General features: G+C 35.1%; 1 protein-coding gene across 1 annotated transcript in view; it reads left to right on the forward strand.

Moving 5' to 3' along the window:
- The window catches only part of UNC13C (unc-13 homolog C), a gene marked incomplete at its 3' end in the record, with an annotated part of 622886 nt that overhangs the window by 598147 nt on the left and 1909 nt on the right, over positions 1-22830 (forward strand). The window contains exons 31-32 of the mRNA XM_082618350.1: positions 19546-19638; positions 21156-21315. Of these exons, the coding sequence (XP_082474476.1) occupies positions 19546-19638; positions 21156-21315 (253 nt within the window). The remainder of the gene's footprint in view (positions 1-19545; positions 19639-21155; positions 21316-22830) is intronic.

Here is a 22830-nt window from a genome sequence, read left to right on the forward strand (position 1 = left end):
GTTATTTTCAATTAAGGAAAACAACTAAGAATTTGAAATTTCAGGTACTCTCATACAGAAAAAAGTAACAGCTACAACACCTCTGAGTTTAGGTGGATATTTGCTGTAAACACTTTGTTTTGACTGGGGCGGTAGAAGTTTTGGGGGATCACTGATGTCTTTATCCTTAAGGGATTCTCCTTCTTCTGTCTCCCTGATTCCCCTAGAATAAGCTCTAGTTCTAAATCTTTTTTTTTTTTTGAAGTATAGTTGGTTTATAATATTGTGTTAGTTTAAGGAGTCCAACAAAGTGATTCAGTTATGTATATATATATATTTTTTCAGATTATTTTCTGTTATAGGTTATTACAAGATCCTCCAGAGCCTGTTCTCATGCCCTCTGCTGTGCCCCCCTACTGAGGCCATCTTGACTTTGTAGTGCTGGGGTAAGCATGGTGGTCACATGGAGGAATCTATCAAAATCCCCATCCTTAGGAAGTTTACAGTTTACTGAATTGGAAGTATATGCATTTTGTGTACAAATAACTATAATCAAAGTAGAAAATACTAAAGCATTAAACAGATTATAAATGAAGTTGTATCAAGGAGAGATTATTTTCTGGTGGAGAGGTCAAGGAGGGCTTCCTGTAGGAAATGGCCTTTGACCTCAGCTTCACATCCTGTATTTATTGTTTTTTTACTTGAAAAGATAACATTGAAATTGACTTTTTTTTTTTTTAGAGCAGTGATATTCAGTTCTAAGGCAAATTCTGCATCATGAATGCAACCAGTTGTAGGCTCTGACTGAGGTCTAATTCTAAATAGTTTAAACAAAGAGGGAAATGAATTGTAAAAATGCTAGCAACTCTCAAGTTAGAACTGAGCCACAGGATGCAGGGATGTATTGGACTGGGGAAATTACTGGAAGCCAGTATTTAAATTCCTTCAAAACTCTGTCCTTATCTGTATTTCTCTATGCATGTTTGACCTTTTTCAGAGTCTGATCCAAACTTTTCTTTAAAAAGAAAAATAATTTGTAATGCTCTACCCTACAATGGAGTTCCTCATCATTGTTTGAACTTATGAAGTTTTTAGAGTGATGGAAGTTATAAAGAACACAATCGCTGGGAATTATTTCTAAGGCCTTTGGCTTTTTTCCTGATGGCTTCCGACAAATAGTTGATTTTGTATTTTTATGTGTGTTTACTTCAAAACATAAAGTCTCCTCAAAAGTATGTATTCTCTAGATTCCACGTATATGCGTTAATATACGATATTTGTTTTTCTCTTTCTGACTTACTTCGTATAGAGCAGGGAGCTCAGCTCGGTGCTCTGTGGTGACCTAGATGGGTGGGATGGGGGGGTAGGATGGGGGAGTGTGAGAGAAGTCCAAGAGGTAGGGGATATATGTATACATATAGCTGATTCACTTCACTGTACAGCAGAAACTAACACAAAACTGTGAAGCAACTATATCCCAATTTAAAAAAAAAAAGTATGTATTCTCTAGGGGAAAAAAAAGCCAATTTCTCTTCACTTTTCTGAGGTTCAAGTTTTTTTTCAGAGGTTCAAGATTTTTTGAAGAAAATAGCATTACTGAAGAGTAGATATTAAAAGTTTTCCTCTTAATCAAATCTAAGGCCTAGATCAATCAGAGCTAAAATCTAATCAGTATATTCAAGATACTTTCCTTTAAAACAAGACATATTAGTATTTGCTATAAATATGTTTTTTAAACAAAAATAAAATAGATCTTTCCAAATTAAAATGAAAAAACATAAAGGAATTAACATTTATAAGCACCTGATATATGTTAGACAGCAAGTTCGGCCAATGTTACCTCATTTTGTCCTTTTCATCTTATGAAGAAGATGTGATTATTTCAGTTCCACAGCTAAACCAAGTGTCAGAGATGTTAAAATGATCACCCAAGGCCAAAGCTAATAAACAACAGAGCCAGGATTCAAACCTAAATTTTTCAGATTACAAATTCAGATTTAAAATTACAAAAATCTTCAAGTAGGGTTATTTATGTATCTATTTTATTCCACTGCTGTATAAGGAGGAAATGCAGTGTACTCATTTCATGGGGTTTTGCCCCCACAAAACCTAGCCAAGTGGCCAGTTTAATATATTAGTAGCCAAATGAAGAAACCATGTTTAATTCGTTTATTTTTAAACTCTATACAGTAACTCAGTTTTTATATATCCAGATTCCAAAGTCTTACTCAGTACTGTATAACGATCAGTAAGCAAAACAGACAAAAGAAGGTAAAGAAAAGGAAAGAAGAAAAGGAAACACAGAGGGTTTCTTGCATGAAGTTCTCTAACTATGTTCACTGTACCTGCTGGGAAGTGGAACCATATCTATTCTCTATTTCTTTTCTGACAAATGTTATTCATTCTGTCCGTTACAATTCCTTCTGTCTTGTTATGCTGTCTTCACCGAATTACATTAGATTAGACCAGTTCTTGATAAAAAGTTCAGAGCAATACATTACCAAGCCCTGGTGCGTTTCTGCAGAGGAGTTAATTTGTGTATGTATGCCCACCTCCTGCAGAGTAACTGCCTCAAAGTGATGGGGAGAGTTACATTTTCCTATTAGAACACTAGCCTCTAGTTCTTTAGCCTTTCGACCTGCAATGAAGTCTATGATATTAAATGATCTCTCATTTAATAGTAACACAATGCATACTATTGTGCTATTTGATTTTTCATACACACCTTTTCATGTCTTATATACAGATTTTCCCCCCTTTAGAGTGGATTCGTAATATCTCATAATAAGATATATGATGATGTACTCACTATTTTACTACTTATAAACATATAGGTTGTATCTAAATTTTTTAGCCATTATAAAAATGTTGCCATGAAATCTTTAGTCATACAATTCTTTGTGTATTTATGCAAATATTTCTGTATGACAGGTTCATAGGAAAGAAATTGCTAGGTCAAAGGGAACGATTTAATATTCTAATAAACAACTACAACAATAATACAAAGGACTTCCTATATGCCAGGTGCTTTTGTAAGTTCTTTACAGGTGATAACATTTAATCTTTACAACAAATGAAGGAGGCAGGTACTATTATTGTTATTTCACAGATGAGGGAATTGAAATATAAAGAGATTCAACAACTTACCCAAGGTCACTCAGCTAATATGTGGTGGAGCCTGAATTCAAATCTAAGGAGTATGGCCCAGAGACTTGCTTTGCACGCTGCCTCCAAAACTTGCTTTCCAGCTAATTTTTTATATCAGTTATTCCACCAGTTTTGCCAATAATGGATATTATTTAAAATTTTAGATACAGTTTTTCTTAACTTAACATTGAAACAATTTTAATCTTGGTGTAACTTCATGATGCAATAAAGTTCAATCGGTAGAACAGACACAGTGAGGCAGAATATTAAGTACGAAAATGGGTGGTATGGATAAGAATACAGAAGTGGATGCAAGTTACAGTCAACCATATAGGCTGGAGTGACTGGAAAGCCATAAAGAGAGGGCAGAGTTCAGATGGGGGGTAGTACTTAAATATATGGAAGGAAGGCTTGCAGAAGGGGATACTGTTGAGTGTAGTGAAGGATGAATTTGATCATAATTGATGGAGGCAGAATTTCTAAAGCCAAGAGTTACTTAGGGAATGTGGAATTTCCCCTCAAAACAACAGGAAGCCTTGGTTCTAGGAGAAGAAGAGTAATAGGAAGAAATTTGTATCTTGGGAAGTTTAGTCTTGCTAAGTGATATAAAATATAATAGAAATGTATGAAAGCAAAATGACTTCTTGGAAGGTGACAGAGATATCCAGATTTGGTGATGAGGTCACAAACTAAGAGAGTAGAATGTTGAAGTACAGATTGAATCAAATAAACTCTGTAAAGAATAATGGGCAATATTTAGTTACTGGTTAGGATCAGCAAATAAAGCAGAAAGGGAAAGTTCCATCAGGTTTTCAGTGATTTAGGCTTGGATAGCAGAAAGAATAGTGTCATCCGGTTGGAAATGGGGAAGCTGAGAACTGGAATAGGTTTGAGAACACCATAGGTCAATTTTTGGACTTGATGAGATTAAACTAAGAGGGAAAACATCCAGCAAGTCTATCTATTAGACAATTAGAAATGGAGTTCATTTGGAAGATGAGGATAAGGACTAGAAATATATTTTTTAAACTTAATAAAGATGAAAGTTGAAACTATAACACTATGGAAAGGAGTATTGAGAAAAGAGGAGAGAGCCAAGGACTGATATGGGGGAATGGCACATAACGAAAAGCTGAAAGAAGAAGGTGGCTACAAAGATGGAAGAAAAGGAGTAAACCAGAGAATTAAACAGTGAATCAAGAAAGTAGACAGTGAAGGAAGTCAAGAGGATAAGACTACAAGGAGGTATCAAATATGGCAAAGCCAAGGACATAGAAAATAGCAAGGAACTGGAAAAAAATATATTTTTATAGAGTTTAAAAAGAGATCATTGGGGACTTTCAAAATTTCCAGTAGAGTTATGCTATATGATCACAAGAGATGACTTAAATCTTGCTTGGACATAAGTGAGCAAATGTAGATGGTACATTCAAGAAATTTGATGATTAAATATGAGGGATAAGATAACATCTAAATAAGTCAGAAGGTCGATGCATAGGCTGGTTGAGTTTTTTAAAAAGTATATCTGAATTAATCTCTGGTGGAACTTGTAGGATCCTGAAAGGTTAAGCTATTTTTAATCTCCTTATCAAACTCTTCTGCAAAAATATATGGATATGCTGTTTCAAAGCTCTATAATCAGTAATCAGGAGTTAAAAATTCCTAGTTATTGATAAATTTTGTGTTTTAGCCGGTATGAAATTGAAGTTTCTTTTTTATAGAAAAGATTTTTTTAATATTTATTGTATTTATTATTATTTAATTTTGGCTGCGTTGGGTCTTCACTGCTGTGCACAGGCTTTCTCTAGTTGCAGCGAGCGGGGGGCTACTCTTCGTTGCAGTGCACAGGCTTCTCATTGTGTTGGCTTCTCTTAGCACAGGCTCTAGGCACGTGGGCTTCACTAGTTGTGGCATGCGGGCTCAGTAGTTGTGGCTCACGGGCTCTAGAGCACAAACTTTACAGGCTCAGTAGTTGTGGCGCACAGGCTTAGTTGCTCTGCAGCATGTGAGATCTTCCCAGACCAGGGCTGGAACCCATGTCCCCTGCATTGGCAGGCAGATTCTTAACCACTGCGCCACCAGGGAAGCCCCAAAGTTTCTTGACACAGGCTTTAAAACATTGTTTTAACTAGGTTTCTTGTATTTTGATTATAAAGGTAATATATACATATTGGAAAATAGAAAATTCAGAACAGTATTGAAAAGGAAAAGATTATTCACAAATTATTCAACTTTTGATATATTTTCTTGCAATTTCATCTTATGTTTGTTTTAAATACTTCAAAAACTTTACAGGAAATTATGTATCCCTTTCATATAGCATTCCAACATAAGTATTTTATTTTATTTTATTTTTTTTTTTTTTTTTTTTGCGGTAGGCGGGCCTCTCACTGCTGTGGCCTCTCCCCCTGCGGAGCACAGGCTCCGGACGCGCAGGCCCAGCGGCCATGGCTCACGGGCCCAGCCGCTCCGCGGCATGTGGGATCCTCCCAGACCGGGGCACGAACCCGTGTCCCCCGCATCGGCAGGCGGACTCTCAACCACTGCGCCACCAGGGAAGCCCAACATAAGTATTTTATATGATAACTCCTTGTCAATGTGTCATGCTTATATCCAATCACACAGATAATTCATAATTTATGTATTCCCCAATTAAAAAATACTTAAGTTTATTTTTCATTTTCATTCAATATTTTAAACTACATTTACTAAAAATTTTCCAGGCAATTTTTTTCTGTATTTAGAATTATATTTTGAATAGAATTCCATAAATGGAATTACTGAATCCAAAGTTCTGAATATCTAGAAGGCATGTAATACCCAAGTAGCTTTCCAACTATAAATTTCTTCCAATCAAAAGTTGATTAGAATATTAGATTTTTCCACAAAAATCTCTAGTTCTGGGTGGTTGTATTTGTTTAAAATATTTGTTAATGTAATAGGTAATATATATTAATTTGATTACAAAAGAATAAACATTTTCAATATTTTTTAACTAGTTGAATATTTCTTTTTGTGAATTGTCTATGACCTTTATTCATTTTTTAATGGTGCCTTTGAGTTTATCAATTTGTGTGATTTCTTTATACATTAAAGATAGTAACCCTCTATAACATTTGTTGCAAACATTTTCTCACTCAGTTGATTACTTGCATAGTATGTCTTTTGACATACAAATATTTTCAAATATTTGCCTTTGTGATTTATTTCCTTAATTTTAAGCCCAAGAAGCCTTTCCACATGCAAATATCAAATAAAATTCATCTATATTTTCTTCCTTTTTCAGTTGTATTTTTCAATTTTAACTTAATATATCAGAATTTGTTTTTGGTGTATGATATACAGTGAGGATATAAAGTTTTTCTCCAAATAGTAACCTATTCTCCTACCAATTACTGAATAATTCTGCCCTGTCCCACTGATGATTCCTTTGCCATTGATACCTTAAATATATTGGAATTCTGTTTCTGGACCTTTTATCCTATTCTGTCTGACCATTTATAGCCCAGGATTAGACTAATTTAATTACTGTTGCTTAATAAAGTATTTTAATATTTTATAAGAATAATACATTTTCATTTCTCTCTTTAAGGAAAGTTCTTAGTTACTATTCATTTAGTGTTTTTAAAAATTCTTAGTTACTTTTAATAAGTTCTATTTTTAATAAGTTTTTAGTTTCTATTGTCACTACTTTTCAAATGAGCTTTGGATTCTGTAAAAAAAAATTGAAGTCTTTGGGATTCTGATTAAAATTGAAGTAAATCTATAACTAAATATGCAAGTAAGTGACATCCTTAAGACATTTTGTCTTAACTGTAAAGTTTAGAGATATATTTCATGTAATTATTACTTTATGCCTATATGAAATGTCATTGTTTTATCACATTTTTAATTAACTTTTTTCAGGGATTTTTTTTTCTGGCTGCTTTGAGAATGATATACTGTTATCCATTATTATGTTTTAATCTCTTAACAAATTAATTCAAGAAACACTCTTGTTAAATAATTTTTCAATTGTTATTTTAGTTATTGCAAAAAAAATAATGTCACCATTTTCAGGAGCCATACTGACTTTTCCATTTTTAATAATTGCCTCCACATAAACTTTCAGACCCTGTATTTATTCTTATTTTGCATAGTCTTATTTTGTTCCCAATTTTGAAAGGGAATTTCTAATGATTCACATGTGGGTATGATGTCAGTTGTTTTAAAAGAAATGTTCTTATCACAGTTAGGAACCATCCTTCAAATCTGAATAACTAAGAGATTTTATCATGAATGGGCACTGAAATTTATCAAATCCTTTTTCAGAATTTATGAGAAAAGTTTCTAGTGATATTTATTAGGATAATAGCTTAAAACAACAATTTTCTGTTAAGATAAACCCTACTTGGTGATAGGGTTGCATTTTTCAATATTTTATTTAGAATTTTTGTAGTTATATATATATAAATTAGTTTAGCTAGGTCTTCTTTTTATACTCTCTATATTAAGTTTTTGTCTCAATGTTATATACATATAAAATTAATTAGGGAGATTATCCTCTTGTTCTCTACACAAAAACAAGAGAATTGAAAAAGAAAAAAAAAGTCCTTATAAGCAGACAACATAATTATTTACATAGAAAGCATAAGCAATTCTATAGGGAAACTATTGGAACTAATAAGACTTTTCCATGAAATCGTTCACTACAAAATCAATATACAAACTCAACAGCATAACTTTACAAAACTAATAGCTAATTAGAATGTGAAATAAAAAAGAATCCTATTTAAAATAGGAATAAAAGAATACTTACAAATAAATTTAACAAAATATGTATAAAATCTCTAAAATTATTTGAAATTTTACTCAAGGTAAGACTAGCTCCATAGCTAATACCCACAACTCCAAACTCCCAGAACCTCTATAATGAAGAGATTGCCATGAGCATCTCTAAGCTGCTACAAAGCAAATTTAAACTCCATAGTCATCTATTCACATGAATTGTTCTTATTTGCACATTTTTCCTGCAAAGATGGTAACTTGACTCTCTAGCTGTTGTACTGAAAGAGAGAATACTTCTGTTTGATGGAAGCCAGACATAGATCAATACCCATTTATTTGATAAGGAAAATCTGCTTTAAGCACGCCTATAATTTCATTATTTTACCACTGATTCACTTACACAACACAAACGAAGAGAACAAACTTTTCAAAGTTACTTTCCCATTAAAGAGTTCATCCCTTCCTAACACCTGCCTTCCTGTTCAATCCACACATCATCCAAATTTCTGTTCATTCTCCTCTTATGGAGCTCCTTCACTATGCCATGCACAGAGATAGACACTGGGAATATAAAACTAAATAAGACTACGCTTGCCGTCATAAATTCAAATCTAATAAGGAAGGTATATCCATTTGATATCCACCTGATAGTTTATCTAAATCATGCTATTGCTTACTGACATAACTTTCTACAACACAACTTCCCCAGTCTGAGGTTCTTTTACCTGAAATATGTCTCCAGGTCATAGTCTATGGGGAAACTGTGTGAGTGTTTGTGTGCGTGTGTGTGTAAAATAAATTTTATTGACTCTTGAATTACATTTTGTTTCATTCATACATAGAAACAACTTTCCTAGATTTAAAATTCTATGATCATAGACTCTCTCCCTCATAACTTTGTAGGCATTGCTCATTTCCTTCTGATTTTTATTTTGTGAGGAAAACTATAGGCCAGCTGAAATTCTTTCCCTTTTCTTCTTGGATACATTTCTTCTTCTTCTCCTTTCTTCCCCCTCCTCTCCTTTTTCTCCTCCTTCTCCTTCTCTTCTTCTCCTTTTCACTTAGATATATATGGGTATAGTTTGTGCTTTTTAATTTTTCTAAAACAAATTGAATTCTTTAAAAGTTGAAGGCTTTTTTTAAGCTCAAGAAATTTGCTTTTCTTATTCATTTGATTATAACTCCATTTTTCATTGTGGTTTCTTCAGGAGCATCATTTCCAGCAATAGGCTTTTGCCTGAGTCCTTGAGATATTGTTACCTTTTCCTTGTGCTGTAGATTTTTTTTTCAGAAGCCCCTGAGTTTTATATGTATATTTATCCTCAAATAAGAAGATCTATTCAGGTCATACATTCAGGTAAACTGGATTACCCTTAGCCACATCTCAAAAATCCTTGGTTACTGATAGTTCCAACCATTTGAAGCTCATCTAAACTAGCTCAGTTTCTACTACTACATTTATTGACATCGTCAGTGACTACCAAGAAGAAAAGACATGTCCTAAAGCTCTCATCCCTCAAAACGTATCCTACTCTAGTCTCTTCCTACCAACAATGATTTACATGGTGTGAATGCGTACTGCCTTATGAGAGTAATCTTTCTCATCTCGTTCTCCTCCAGGTAGTAGTGTTTGCTAGTAGTCATGGTGCTAATGAAAAGATTTTTTAAAAGAGAGATGCTAACAGATCAGGTGAAATAGATAAATGATTAGAAATAATTCTTAGGCACTAGTCAGAATTGAAAGTTTAATTTTCTGATTTTTTCCACTTCTGAGTTTCCAGTAGGAGAAAACAGCAGTGACTGTCCATATCCACATCCTACCTACTTCCCAAATTCTACTATTCTTTGAAAGTCTGTCCCATTAATGTGAATTCCAGAAGACCTTTTTAGAGGCAAGCTAGTTTTCCAGTGGAAAGAGACCTTCACTGAAAATAACAAGACCCACCACTGATACTGCCAAGCTATGGAAATGTGTACAAGACACTTAACCTCAACTTCATTACCTCTAAAACAAAGATATCAGATCAAATAGTTTCCAAGGCCCACTCTAGTTCTAACATTAAAACTATATATTTTTCAATACTAAAATATTTCAGGTTAGGATAACTAAACTTTCCAAAACAATTCTAAAAGGATACCCAACTAGCATAGTGACTTACTTCCAGGATTTGACACGTTTCAAATCTTAGTAATCACTGATTAATTTTTCAGCAACACATTTAAGCATGCTATAGCCATGGAAACTCACTGATATAAAGTAAGAATATAAGATGTTTCAATCAATAGTAGGTTTAAGGATAAAACAGAGAACTGACCATAAGCATCCCAGAACACAAAATTAATTTAAATATACATTTGAATGATTACCATGGGGCTTAATATAAAAAGCTGAAAATAAAAACTAAATATTATCACACACACAAAAATAACCTTAAGATACGTAGATGCTTTCTGTCTATGCAGTATGTTCTTTGTCTTAGATTTCACATCTTCTTCTGCCTTTTAGTTCACCAAGACTTTAAATGCCATTAACAAAAAAAAAAACAAAACACCAAGACAGTTTGCTTTCTCCTCTTTGATGTGAAAAAAGGAAGGGAGAGGGGAAAAGAGTAGAAGAGAAGCTATTCAATGAACATCACAGCATGTCAGAGATCTGAGGTCAAATTTCAGTTTTCCATTTACTGACTTGGAAAGGTAACTAACATTCGTGCCCAATTGCACCATCTGTAAAATATACACAATACCTTTATCTGATATCAGAGCAAGATCTTATCCTTAAAGCATTCAGCACAATGCCTGGCACACACAAGTAGTCAAAAATTATACACATAATTGTTATCATTACCATGAATTACTTCAAATATAAATATTAAATAACATGGAGATAATGAGCAAAGAAAAAGGAAGGAACATGAGGAAAGCACAAAAGGCATAAGAGAAGGAATGGGGCTTAAGTCAAGCCACTGCCTGGTTTATTCTACTCCTACCACCTCTGATGATATCTAATGACCTAGAAACCTGAATGGTGGTAAGTTACTCCCACCTGGAGTCCTAGACTTGAAGGTGGGAGGAGAAGTAGGGCAGGCCAGCTGATATTGAACTATGACATTGCCAGAGCAGTCATCCCTCATGAATTCACCACACCTTTCCTTTGAGGGGCCCAGCAAAGTCCCATGAGGACTGATTCAAACCCCTTTGTCAGGGGCTTAAGCAGTTTGGTAAACTTGTACAAATGACTTGAGCAGCTGTGATATTTTTCTCCTAATATTTTACAGGATGCTAATTGAGACTTGGAGGTAATTATTTAAAACATTACATGAATAATCATTACTAAATGTTTTTTAAATTATTCATTCACAGAATGTACTAAAATTATGTTGGGTGAGAGACTAACTCTATTAGGGGTGCTTATATAATGCTATATCATAATCTGATAGTAATCAGGATCTATTATCAAAAAGCTTTTTATCAAAAGCTGCTCTTCTAAAGAGAACTTCAAATAAAACAATCAGTTCGGGCTTCCCTGGTGGCGCAGTGGTTGAGAGTCCGCCTGCCGATGCAGGGGACATGGGCTCGTGCCCCGGTCCGGGAAGATCCCACATGCCGCGGAGCGGCTGGGCCCGTGAGCCATGGCCGCTGAGCCTGCACGTCCAGAGCCTGTGCTCTGCAACGGGAGAGGCCACAACAGTGAGAGGCCCGCGTACCACACAAAACAAAAACAAAAACAAAAACAAAAACCAATCAGTTCTTTTATCCTCCTGCCCCTTGCCAATGTTTACTCACATGAGCATTACTCATTCCTGAATAGAGAGTTTGGTACTCATGATCCAATAATGTTGGTGACAAAGGACACATTTTAGGGGCCCAGATGTTGACTTCAGGCACAATACCCTAATTTCTATGGATTTAGAATAGACAAGATTATGTAACAGGCATAGCATCTGATTAAATCTTCATTAAATGCTCATAAAAATTGTTAAATAGATGAATAACAAGCTTCATATTAGATTATTTTCATATTTCATTCCATCACAAATGGAAATCTCTTATATGTTACCTTTTTTTCTCTTTTTGGAAAATAACTGCTTGATTGATATATACCTTCTTCAACTTGAAGATGCTTCTATTCAATACCATTTTTATTCAGGGATAGGCAATCAACAGATTTCACCATGCAAATGTTAGATGGATCAGATCAAGGTTATAGCAAACCAACCCCACCAAATGGGAACAAAAATCTATTGCACAGTGCAACACAGATGTAAATCACATGACTGAAGTAAGCAGCTTCCATAGTTTCAGCAACTACAAAGGTATTGTTTCAGCAACTGCAAAGGTATTAAATGAATCAACTCAAATAGGTACAGTCATAAAAATAACTGTGCAAACTGAAACTGTTCAAAGCAATCTTGCTAATTAATGGGGAAAATTATAATTCTACCAAGACTTTTGAAAACATTCTGTCAAAAGAATGAAAATCCTTTGCTGTCAGCTATAAATGTATAGGGAAATGAAAGAAGAGAAAACATCTATTTAATATGCTGTAATTGGAAGCATTAGAAACATGGAGAATTAAAGAACTTCGTTTCTTTTTAAAATCTTATCGAGTGTAGTTAGTTTGAACAGCACTTGCCTTTTTCTTCTCATCACATAACCATAAGGCGCAAGCACCTTTTCTGTGCCTTGGTGAATTGTCATTCCAAAGTTTGGATCAGTCATCAACAGTTTATCCTTCCTGCTTTCGATGCGGTAACATATTTCAGAGTTCCTTTAATGTGAAGTTTTTCTCCAATGTCACCTCTACTAGGACATCTTCATTTTCTTTCTCATTTATGTCAATAAGGTCACTTTTCATTAAGTTCCTTGTCTACTTCTCTAGAGCCCGGCATGGGCAGTAATGTCAACATTCACAAGGTCAGTAATTTTTTTCTATTAATCCATTTACATTCTATACAAATTTCACTCCAGTGTTATCACTTTTTGTTCCTTAGTTGCACTTTCTTCTTTTCTGGCTCATTCCCTCTTTTGATTATCCAGGTTTTTATCACTGGAAAACAAGGCAGCAACACAACTACACACTTTGCTATGTGTGAACTGAACAGGAGCACAGTGACCAATCACCAACAGACTTTAAAAGAAGTGATGTCATTGGTTGCTGATGATAATACCTGTTACTTTTATGATGATCTGTGGACTAAGAAACTAGCAGCAAAGTTTGTACTTTAGGCAATGATACACGTTCAATAGGCCATGATAACTGAAATTTGAATGTGTCAGTGGGAAATGGGTGCTATTTATAGACTAAACTGTGGGCACTGAAATCCAGGCATGTCATAGAACATGAAAACCCGTGCAAAGTGAGGACTGCTTGCAAGTTTAATCAATGAATAAATATAAACTGGCCATTTAATATGTACCAAAAGAATATTATGTTTATTGTATGAATTAGAGATAAGAAGTATGGATTATTAGTATGAATAGAGGCTTCCTGCCATTATGGAATATAGTTAAGAAGAAAAATATCTGTATAAGTAACTACAATACTAGGCATAACATAGGTGCTAGGAGTGGTATAAACACTGTGTCATGGAAACACAAACCTGGAGTTCTCAGGAGACAATTATGAATAGCATGACTATTAAGCAATAATTGTAATAATTATAAAATCTTTTACACTAGTTGCATCTACTCAAAATTGTCAGAAGACGATCACATTCCTAATTCCACTTTTTTAGGGTTGTACCATATTAAGCAGGCATCTCTAACGACTATGTTTGACTTGTTTGAGCAGTAAATTTCACATTTTATGTTAGAAAAGGAAATGTGTATTTTCTAGTCAATGTTTCCACCCAAGGGGTTCCACAAAATTGTTCAGGGACTGCTGAGTACATAAGTTTGATTTTTAACATGCTTTTCCCCACCAATGCAGCCCTCCAAATCTTTTTAGAAAACACACACACACGCAGAGTTAGGATGTACAAGTGGAGGACGAGAGAGCAGCAGTTTGGGAAAGGGAAAAACATATCCATTCATGTAGAGTTCCTTTTAAAAAGCTTTAGGCACATTTCTTTAGCTGTTAGTTGTTTACAAACAGCATAAAATTTCTCCTCCATAAGTAAGAGCACCAAACAGAAACCACATATTTTCCTAATTCAAGTTTTATATATTCTCCAATAAAAATCAAATTCTATAACAACACAGTTAAAGCCTTTAAATTACCTTGGTAAAGTTTCTGGTTAGAAACTCAGATGAAGAAATGGTACCTCCTGGTGAGTGCTCTGATGGAAGGCTTTTCTCAATTACAAATCTGTTAAATCAATAACTTTCCTGACCATAATTTCTAGATGTTTACTCTGGGCAGAAACCAGCCATTGCTACATTACTGCTTATAGTAATACATATAAGACCACACAAAAAAGTCTTAACCACAAACCCAGGTACTGAGCAGGCTCTGATCCTTGGTGTAACAACAGAGACAAATACACAATCTGGATGCATTTTCAGTGTTGCTGAGACACCATCTCTCATTTACTCTGATTTCAACAGTAGTTAAACAAACAAACAAAAAACCTTTAGTAATCAAGAAAACTCATTTCACTGAATTCTTGATTAATCAAAGGTTTTATTGATACATCATAGTAGGAAAGAATATTCCCTAATAGACATTCAACATGAGGGCTCTTAAAAACCTTCCATCTCTAGTGTACTCAACCCAGAAAATCTTACTGAAGAAAGCAAGAATTCCAAAGTTGTTGGGGAAAACTCCAGTCACTCATGCTGTCTTATTGCAGTATTTGATTTAGATAACTATAGCATCAATGGATTTTTCTCCATAATTTTTCTATGAATCTTTGAGGTATTTAATAACTTTGAAATACTCTTTATTAAGAATTATTATCATCATAAACTTGGATCCATTTACCAGATAGCTGTTATGTGCAAGGCATATAATATCCTACATATTTTTCAAAATTTTCCCTTTTTAGCCTCACCATAATGTTGCCAGGTAGGTGGGTTTATCCCCACTTTACAAATAAGGAAATGCAAGTTTATGGAGTTTTAAACTGTTAATGAGTGACAGACCAGATTCATGATCAGGGAAGTCTGATTTCATTGCCCAGTTTTTTTATACTATGTTATAGTATTTGGGGAAATCAGGAATATAACTACAGATTATTTTTATAGAATAATAAAAAATGAGTATTTTACAGTAGAGGTGTTTGGACAGAGCTTCATAAGATAATGGAGGGAGGATGTTCCAAACATGTGGTTTGAGTTGATGAGAACATGAAGAAAGTTTTGAGGAATTAAGCCAAAGACAACAGCATTGACCAGAAGTGCAGATGAAGGAAAGGTCATCAGAAGCGTCCTTGAAAGGGGCTGGGTTTTAGGATTTGATTCATGATATAATAAGATGCAAGTGGGAGGTTTTCCAGAAGGGAATAGGGTGATAAAAATGATATATCTTTTACACAGATGAGACAAATTCTTTCAAAATCTAGGTCTGACTATGCCACCCATAGCCAAAAACTTAAAAGACTTCTCTGTATCTCCAAGATAATGTCTAACAACTTTTATTTATTTATTTATTTATTTTTTGTCTAACAACTTTTAAATGGCATTCAAAGGACCAACATTTTCTTTAACATTTCATCTTGTTACTCCATCTATGCTTGCTCCATCCATAATGAACTCCTTGCAATTTCCAGGACACACCATTGTTTTATGCATCCACACATGGGCGCATGCTATTTCCTGCTCCTTTGTCTAAAAAAAAATGAATTTCAACTCAACCTTCAAGAGCCTCCTTAAGCATTTTCTCCCTTGTAAAATCCATCATGATAACAGTTAAACAATGAGTATCCATATTTTATGTCCTGTCTCCCCTACCAAAAAAAATTGTCTCAATGTTCCTCAAGACCTAAGAATATTGTGAAAATACTAGAGGCATTTCCATTAAAGTTATGAGCAAATCAAAGATGTTAACTCTATTAGCCATGGTCGCAGTAGGAATCAGATGGCACACCCAATTAAGATTATTTGAGAAGGATTTAATGGAGAAACTATGGACAAAGGTATGTGCTGGATATAAAGAGACCAGAAAAAATAGTAAACTAACCTCCCTGCAACAAAAATAACAAGGGAGGAAGAAGCTCCTAAAACCAGGAAAGAGACTGTCTCCTACTGAGGGCTGGTGAGGGGAATTTTGATTTTTGGTTGCAGGATTCAGCCAGCAAAAGGTGACCCCACAGGAAGGAGACTAAAGAAATAAATACCTGACCCGACTCTACTCACTCCTTGCCCTACCTTGCCAGGACTTCTCAGCAGCAGTACAGTATAGAGGAGACCATTGAATTGTCCATCTAAGGGCAAAGTGGAAAATGAATTTGGAGAGCCAAATGGAGGATAACAAGCATGTCCACTTCTAACACTGTCATGGAATATAGTATTAGAAACATAAGCTAATAAAATTAGCCAAGGCAAACTATGAGGTATAAAAACTGGAAAGGAGAAGTGTCATTCACTGAAAATAATATGATTGTATTTCATTTACTCAAAAGGGGTAAATGTAAATTTCATTAAAAATTCAGTTGGCTGAATTAAAAAAATATACAAAAATCACTAGCCTTCCTGTTATACAGTATAATGGAACAAATGGTCCCATTTATAATAGGATGAGATACCACAACTAGGAATAAGCTTTTAAAATGTTTAATATTCACATGAAGAGAAATGTAAAACATAATTGAAATATACAAAAGGAGACTTGAATAATGGGAAGATATATTCTATTCTTCATATCATAAAGATGTCACCAGTTTAGGAATGATATCAAACTATTTTATTTTTCCAAAAAGTGTTATCAGCTCCTCTTATGAGCCCTACTTTCTACTGCATAGACACCTCCCTCACTGATATCAACACCCAGGTACATACCATGTTAATTACTTTCACTATTAGAAAGTTATTCAGGTTCTAAGACCTTTTTCTGCTCACATTAAAGTTTTAATCACTTATTGGATTCAAAGCTCTCCTTTCTACACAAGCAGGGGAAAATGGTGGCTCTAGCAGTAGAAGCAGGAGGTGGAGGAAGACATGAGCTTCTGTAATGTGTACCTTTCCTCTTCCTCCTGGACGTAGTTTCCCTGATATTGAGAAGGAAGGAAAGAGAGAAAAGATAAAGATGATTCTTTATTTAAACATCAACGGTTGGGGACTTCCCTGATGGTCCAGTGGTAAAGAATTCACCTTCCAACCCAGGGGACGTGGGTTCAATCCCTGGTCGGGGAACTAAGATCCCACGTGCCCAGGGGCAACTAAGCCCATGCACCACAACTACTGAGCTCATGCACCTCAACTAGAGAGCCCACGTGCCACAACAAGAGAGAGAAAACATGCAGGCCACAACTAGAGAGAAGCCCATGAGCCGCAGCAAAGAGCCTGTATGCTGCAATGAAAGATCCTGCATGCCTCAGTGAAGATCCCGCGTGCCACAACTAAGACCCGATGCAGCCAAAAATAATAAATAAATAAATAAATAAATAAATAAAATAAACTTCAATGGTGGCCATTAGTGGTCATTATCTATTTAAAGGTCATTGTCTATTCAGTTAGTGGTAGAGCTTTTCCAGCTCCTTCTCTTAGGGGAAGTACAAGCTTGATTGATACAACTGGCTGGTGTGAAACTTATTTCCAAATAGTTCCCCAGGGCATTGATGAACTCTTCCAAGACTCGAGACCTGGCCACTTTTTCCTGCTGCACCTCACCTGGGCATAGCACATTCCTTTGAGAGGCCTGCCTCTTTACCATGTCTGTGACAATCCCTGATAAAACCAGAGCCGACAATTACATTTTCCCTCTCTTGTCCCCAACTCTGGCACTTCAAGGCCATTCAGGAGCCATCTGCCATATTTCTCAGCAACCATAACTTTAAGCAGAGGGGAAGGTCCTGGCATGATCTGTGGCTTGCTGTTCCTCACTTGGCCATGTTCAGGTCTGCTAAGTAGGCAGCCAATTAAAAAATGAAATGCTCATCTTGCTGGCACTTCTGGAGTCTAGGAGTACTTCTCTTGGAGTTTTCTTTCCTTCACCTCAGGAAAAGGAAACATTTCCACTCTTCCCTTCCCACAGAACAATGAACAGTCCCTTGGCTAATGCCCAAAGTGATCCCTTTCTATCTTTCAATTCTTTTATTATCAAATGGCTGGGGTGGGGTGTGGGTGAGAGAGCTGCTTGTGGTGAAGCAGCTCTTCTCAGCAGGTCCTGTTAAGAGGTTCTGGCTGAAATCCAGTGATTTCCTGAAGTTAGAAATTGGAAGTCTCTTAGAACCTTTCATTTTCAGCTTGGTCACTAGCCATTTATTTTACAAAAATAAGATTCTTATTACTCTCATATATATTGTAAATGATTAAAATCTCTATAGGGCAAAATTAGAATTCCACCTACCTTTGACAAATAAATACCATTTCTAGAAATTATCCTATAGATAAACTTGTAAATATGAAAAATAATTATTTGTTACATTTTGCTCATAAGAGCAAGAGATTAGAAACAGCCAAAGTGTAGTTAAATAAATAATGGATGTTCATATAATGGAATAAAGGCTAAACTTTATTTTAAATGTTTTAAATATTTTAATGTTTTCATTATTTGGTAAGCAGATTGGTGATTCATTTTTAAGCAAGTACTCAGGGAACACTGACTTTGTAGTTAATGCAGTGATATTCCAGACTATATTAAAGAATGGGGCATAGCTTTATGTATACTGAAATGGACTGATCTTCTTAAAATATTTTTAGGTGAAAAGACAAAGGCAAGGTAAATGATCATTAGAGTATGTGTTTTTATTTGTGAAAAAAATATACGTGCTTATAGGTGATATGTTAATAGATAAGTGTGTGTGTGTATGAGGTTGATGTAGTTATCCCTGCTTTACAAATGAGAAAACCAAGACTTGAGGACATAGCAAATTTCAATCACAGAACCAGTTGCAGCATAACTATGATTTGAATTCAAGCTTATCTGACCCCACATCACAGGCACTTTCCAATACAACATGCTTAACCTTTGACTAACCTTTATCAGGGTAGAATTGACTACTCCTTTTTATACCATCAGTCGACCTTGTAAATGTATCTATTTTAGAATGTATCACTCTATAGGCAGCAATATGTGTATATGTTGCTCTCCCTGGTCTAGTGTGGGCCTTGTGAGGGCAGGTGCTCTGTAGAGCCATCTTTGTATCCTGGGTGCTCTGGTGTGGTACACTGAAGAAAAGCACTTCACAAAGGAACAAAAGGCATGATACATCTTTGTACATAAGCAACAACGAGGAGAGTTTTATTAAGTGCCTAGTAAGGCAGCTGCCTTTTTTTTTTTTTTTAACAATAGTAATACTAAGAGTGTGCCTTAAGGTATCTGAGTACTATATGAAAGTTTAGCTAAATGGGCTAAATATGGTTATACCCAAGCCTCAAACCTGCATAGCAAATTTAATTTAGTGAACATTTATCTAAATCTATTATGTGCTGTTAACAAAAAGAACCATTTATTTCTATGATAACACTTTACAGTCCCTTGTGCACAGAATGCTGATGTCCATTATTAAGTGGTCTGAAAGGTCAGGCCAGTAAACTTTTGCTGATTTGCAGGTCCCTCCTCCAGAGATTCAGTGGGTCAGATATCTGTTCATGTGGACATCACCGCCACCCCAGGAACAGGAGAGCATAAAGTCACTATAAAAGGTATATTCGGGTCCAGGTAGATAAAACAGCCTATGAGACTTTAACCTCTGGAAATAATTATATCAAAAATGTTTTTTCTTGAATCTCTCTTTAAAAATCTATATTAAATGATTTCAGGGCATGCTCAGAATTTCTTCATGAATCTAGAACTTTTGATTTAAAACTGAAAAAAATGAATGGCACAGGTACTTAACCTATGTTACTTGAAATATCTAAATGGTTTAAATACATTGGTGATTACATTTCAAAACTGTATACATTGAACATGTTCTGTATGGTTGAGGCTATGATATACATTGAACACTGGTGCTGTGGTTGCCTGCAACTTGCCAATGACATTTGAGATGTTAAGTCAGCATGTTCTTACTATCCACATAATCTACCTACTTTTTCTATGTGATTTCCAACAACTGTTTGATTTTTTTTAAATGGGTGGTTGAATCAATTGGTTTTATATTATAAAAGCACAATCTGAAAATAGGGGTCATTTCAAAGATGTAATTTAATGATTAATACTTTGCTCAATAGAACCATGTTCTATTTTTATATTATTATAGACTTAGTCACTTTAAATAATATCTACTTTAATCAAAACCATGGCCTTCTAACATATTTTAAAATTGCATTACCTAATGTATCTTTGTATTATAAAAGTAACACTGCTATGGGCTATAATCGATTATATACAGTACTGGTAATCATACAGAAAAGTGGGCATGACTATATATTCCAGTGTCACTAAATATATTTGAAGAATATTTTGACAATGCATATCAAATGGTAAAAGTTTTATCAACCTTTTGCATTAGCAAATTTAATTATAAGACAATTCCTTAAGGATATCATCATCAAAGGATGAGCAAACCTGTATGAGAATGTTCATTTAAGTATTATTTATGATGCCTGAAATTAGGAAACTGCCATAATATGCAACAACAAGTGATTGGGTAAATACAGAATGAAATGTACATATAATGAAATATTTGCTGTTGGAAAATATATAATAAATTAGAATGCTACCCGTGATGGGCTTAAAAAATAAAGCTACTTATAAGACTGCAATACATTATGATCCCATTCTATATATAAATATTGAAAACATCATACCAAAATATTAACAGTCATTTCTTCTGAGTGATAAAATTATAGATTTTTAAAATCTATTTTCTGTATATTTTCTAAATATTTTATGATGAACATATAATTTTAATATGAAAAGCATCATTTTTTCACCTAAATAACTTTTCAGTATTAATGATTGTCATTTCAATTACAGCTAACATTTGCCATCCCAATGCCACATGGCTTAGAGCCGAAAGTACCATCAAGCGTGCAGCCCAGAGAGTAAATTGTCTTTCCTTGTCAGTGGGGTTAGGGTGCTATCAAATGCAAGTTACAACTTCATACATCATTTTTAAAAATAAAAATTCACTCTAAGGATCAAAGGGAGAGTCTAGGCTTCCACACATTGGTTTGCTAATACTTTATATTCCTGTCTCTTTCCTTTTGGTTTTTAGTGATTGCTATTAATGACTTAAACTGGCAGACCACTGCAATGTTCCGCCCTTTTGTGGAAGTTTGTATACTGGGACCCAACCTCGGAGACAAGAAGAGAAAACAAGGCACAAAGACAAAAAGCAACACGTGGTCACCAAAATATAATGAAACATTTCAGTTGTAAGTTATGACCTGACTCCTTTATTCAACCAGGCAATAGGCATTGTAGAGCTACACTTATGAGCGACTCACAGGGTAGGAATCGCACTGGGCTTTGCTAAGGAAAGCAAAACTTATGGATTTAAGGATTCCTGTTCATCATTGATCCAAGGCAAATGAAGAAGGCTCTGTTTTTAGCTCTCTTCCATTTGTTTAGTATTTGTCCAGTGCCTACCATGTATCAGGCAATAGTATAGGCATTGGATATATGTAGAAGGAGGATTTTGCTCTTGTGGAAGTTACTCTCTAGAGGTAAAGAACATATGATAAACTACATCATAAATAAATAAAGTTATCATATGATAGTACTAAGCAGAGCATTAAAACAGGGTGATGTAATAGAATGATCGGTTGGCTGCTTAGATGGGGTGTTCAGGGAAGCCTCTCTGAGCATGTGCCTTTTAAATAGGAACCTGAGAAAATAAAGAACCAGTCATGTAGGGAAGAGAGTTGAGAGCGTTTTAGGACAAGGAAAATTGCGAGTGCAAGGATTCTAAGCAGGAGCATGCCTGGCATATTTAAGAAACAGTATATAGTGGGCAAGGGAGTGAGATAAAATGAATTTGAAGAGGTGGTCAGGTACTACATCACACAGGGCTTTGAAGTCAGTGGTAAAGGAGCCTGGGTCACATTCTAAGCTCAATAGGAGACGTTGAAGGATTTTCATATGAGGGTTTGAACAATCTGATTTACATCATTAATGATTATTGTGTTTGCTGTATAGAGAAGAAACTATAGGGAAGGCAAGACCAAGCAAGTAGAGATAAGTTAGAAGGCTATTGCAGTAGTCTAGGTAAGAGATTATAGTGACTGATCAGATAGTCTTAGGGAGGAAGGAAGTAGTCAAGAGATGGAAAAAAGTGGAAATATTTTGGATATGTTTTGGAGTTCTAAGAGATCCTATAGAATTTACAGTGGATTGGAGATAGAATATGAAAGAAAGAGTATATGAATTAGGCTCCCAAGAACATTCAATTTAGATTAATTCAAGACATATATTTACAAAGGAGTGTACAAAGATGTGAGAATAGAGGGACTATGAGCCATAGTGATGTAACCTGGGGCTAGTAATAGCCAGGTTATTACCCCTCCTGTGCCTACAGGAGAGGAAGAGCAGTTACTACAATCGGGACTGTGAAACTTCATTTGTAGTCATTCACCTTATTAGGAGAGTGATCTTCCATGGAAGGAGACAGCCTACTTGAGGGAGCCTCACATGCAAGAAGCCAGAGAAATAAACTCTGACCTCACTCTCATCATTTTTTTCTGATTTTCTAATGACGTTCCCTTTTGGCCAAACCCAACTGGAAGACAGAGCACAGAGAAACTCAATGTGTGTAGTCCTTACAGGTCAGCATTGTATTGCAAAGTACAAGAAGAAGGATGGAGAGTAGATCCAGTTGGGGCAAATGGAAGCTATCTGGCACTGAATAAAATCAAGGATGACTCCTAGTTTTTGGCATAAGCAATTGGGTA

The sequence above is a fragment of the Mesoplodon mirus genome (genome assembly GCF_964341445.2).
Source record: "Mesoplodon mirus genome assembly, chromosome: 4".
NCBI lineage: Eukaryota > Metazoa > Chordata > Mammalia > Artiodactyla > Ziphiidae > Mesoplodon > Mesoplodon mirus.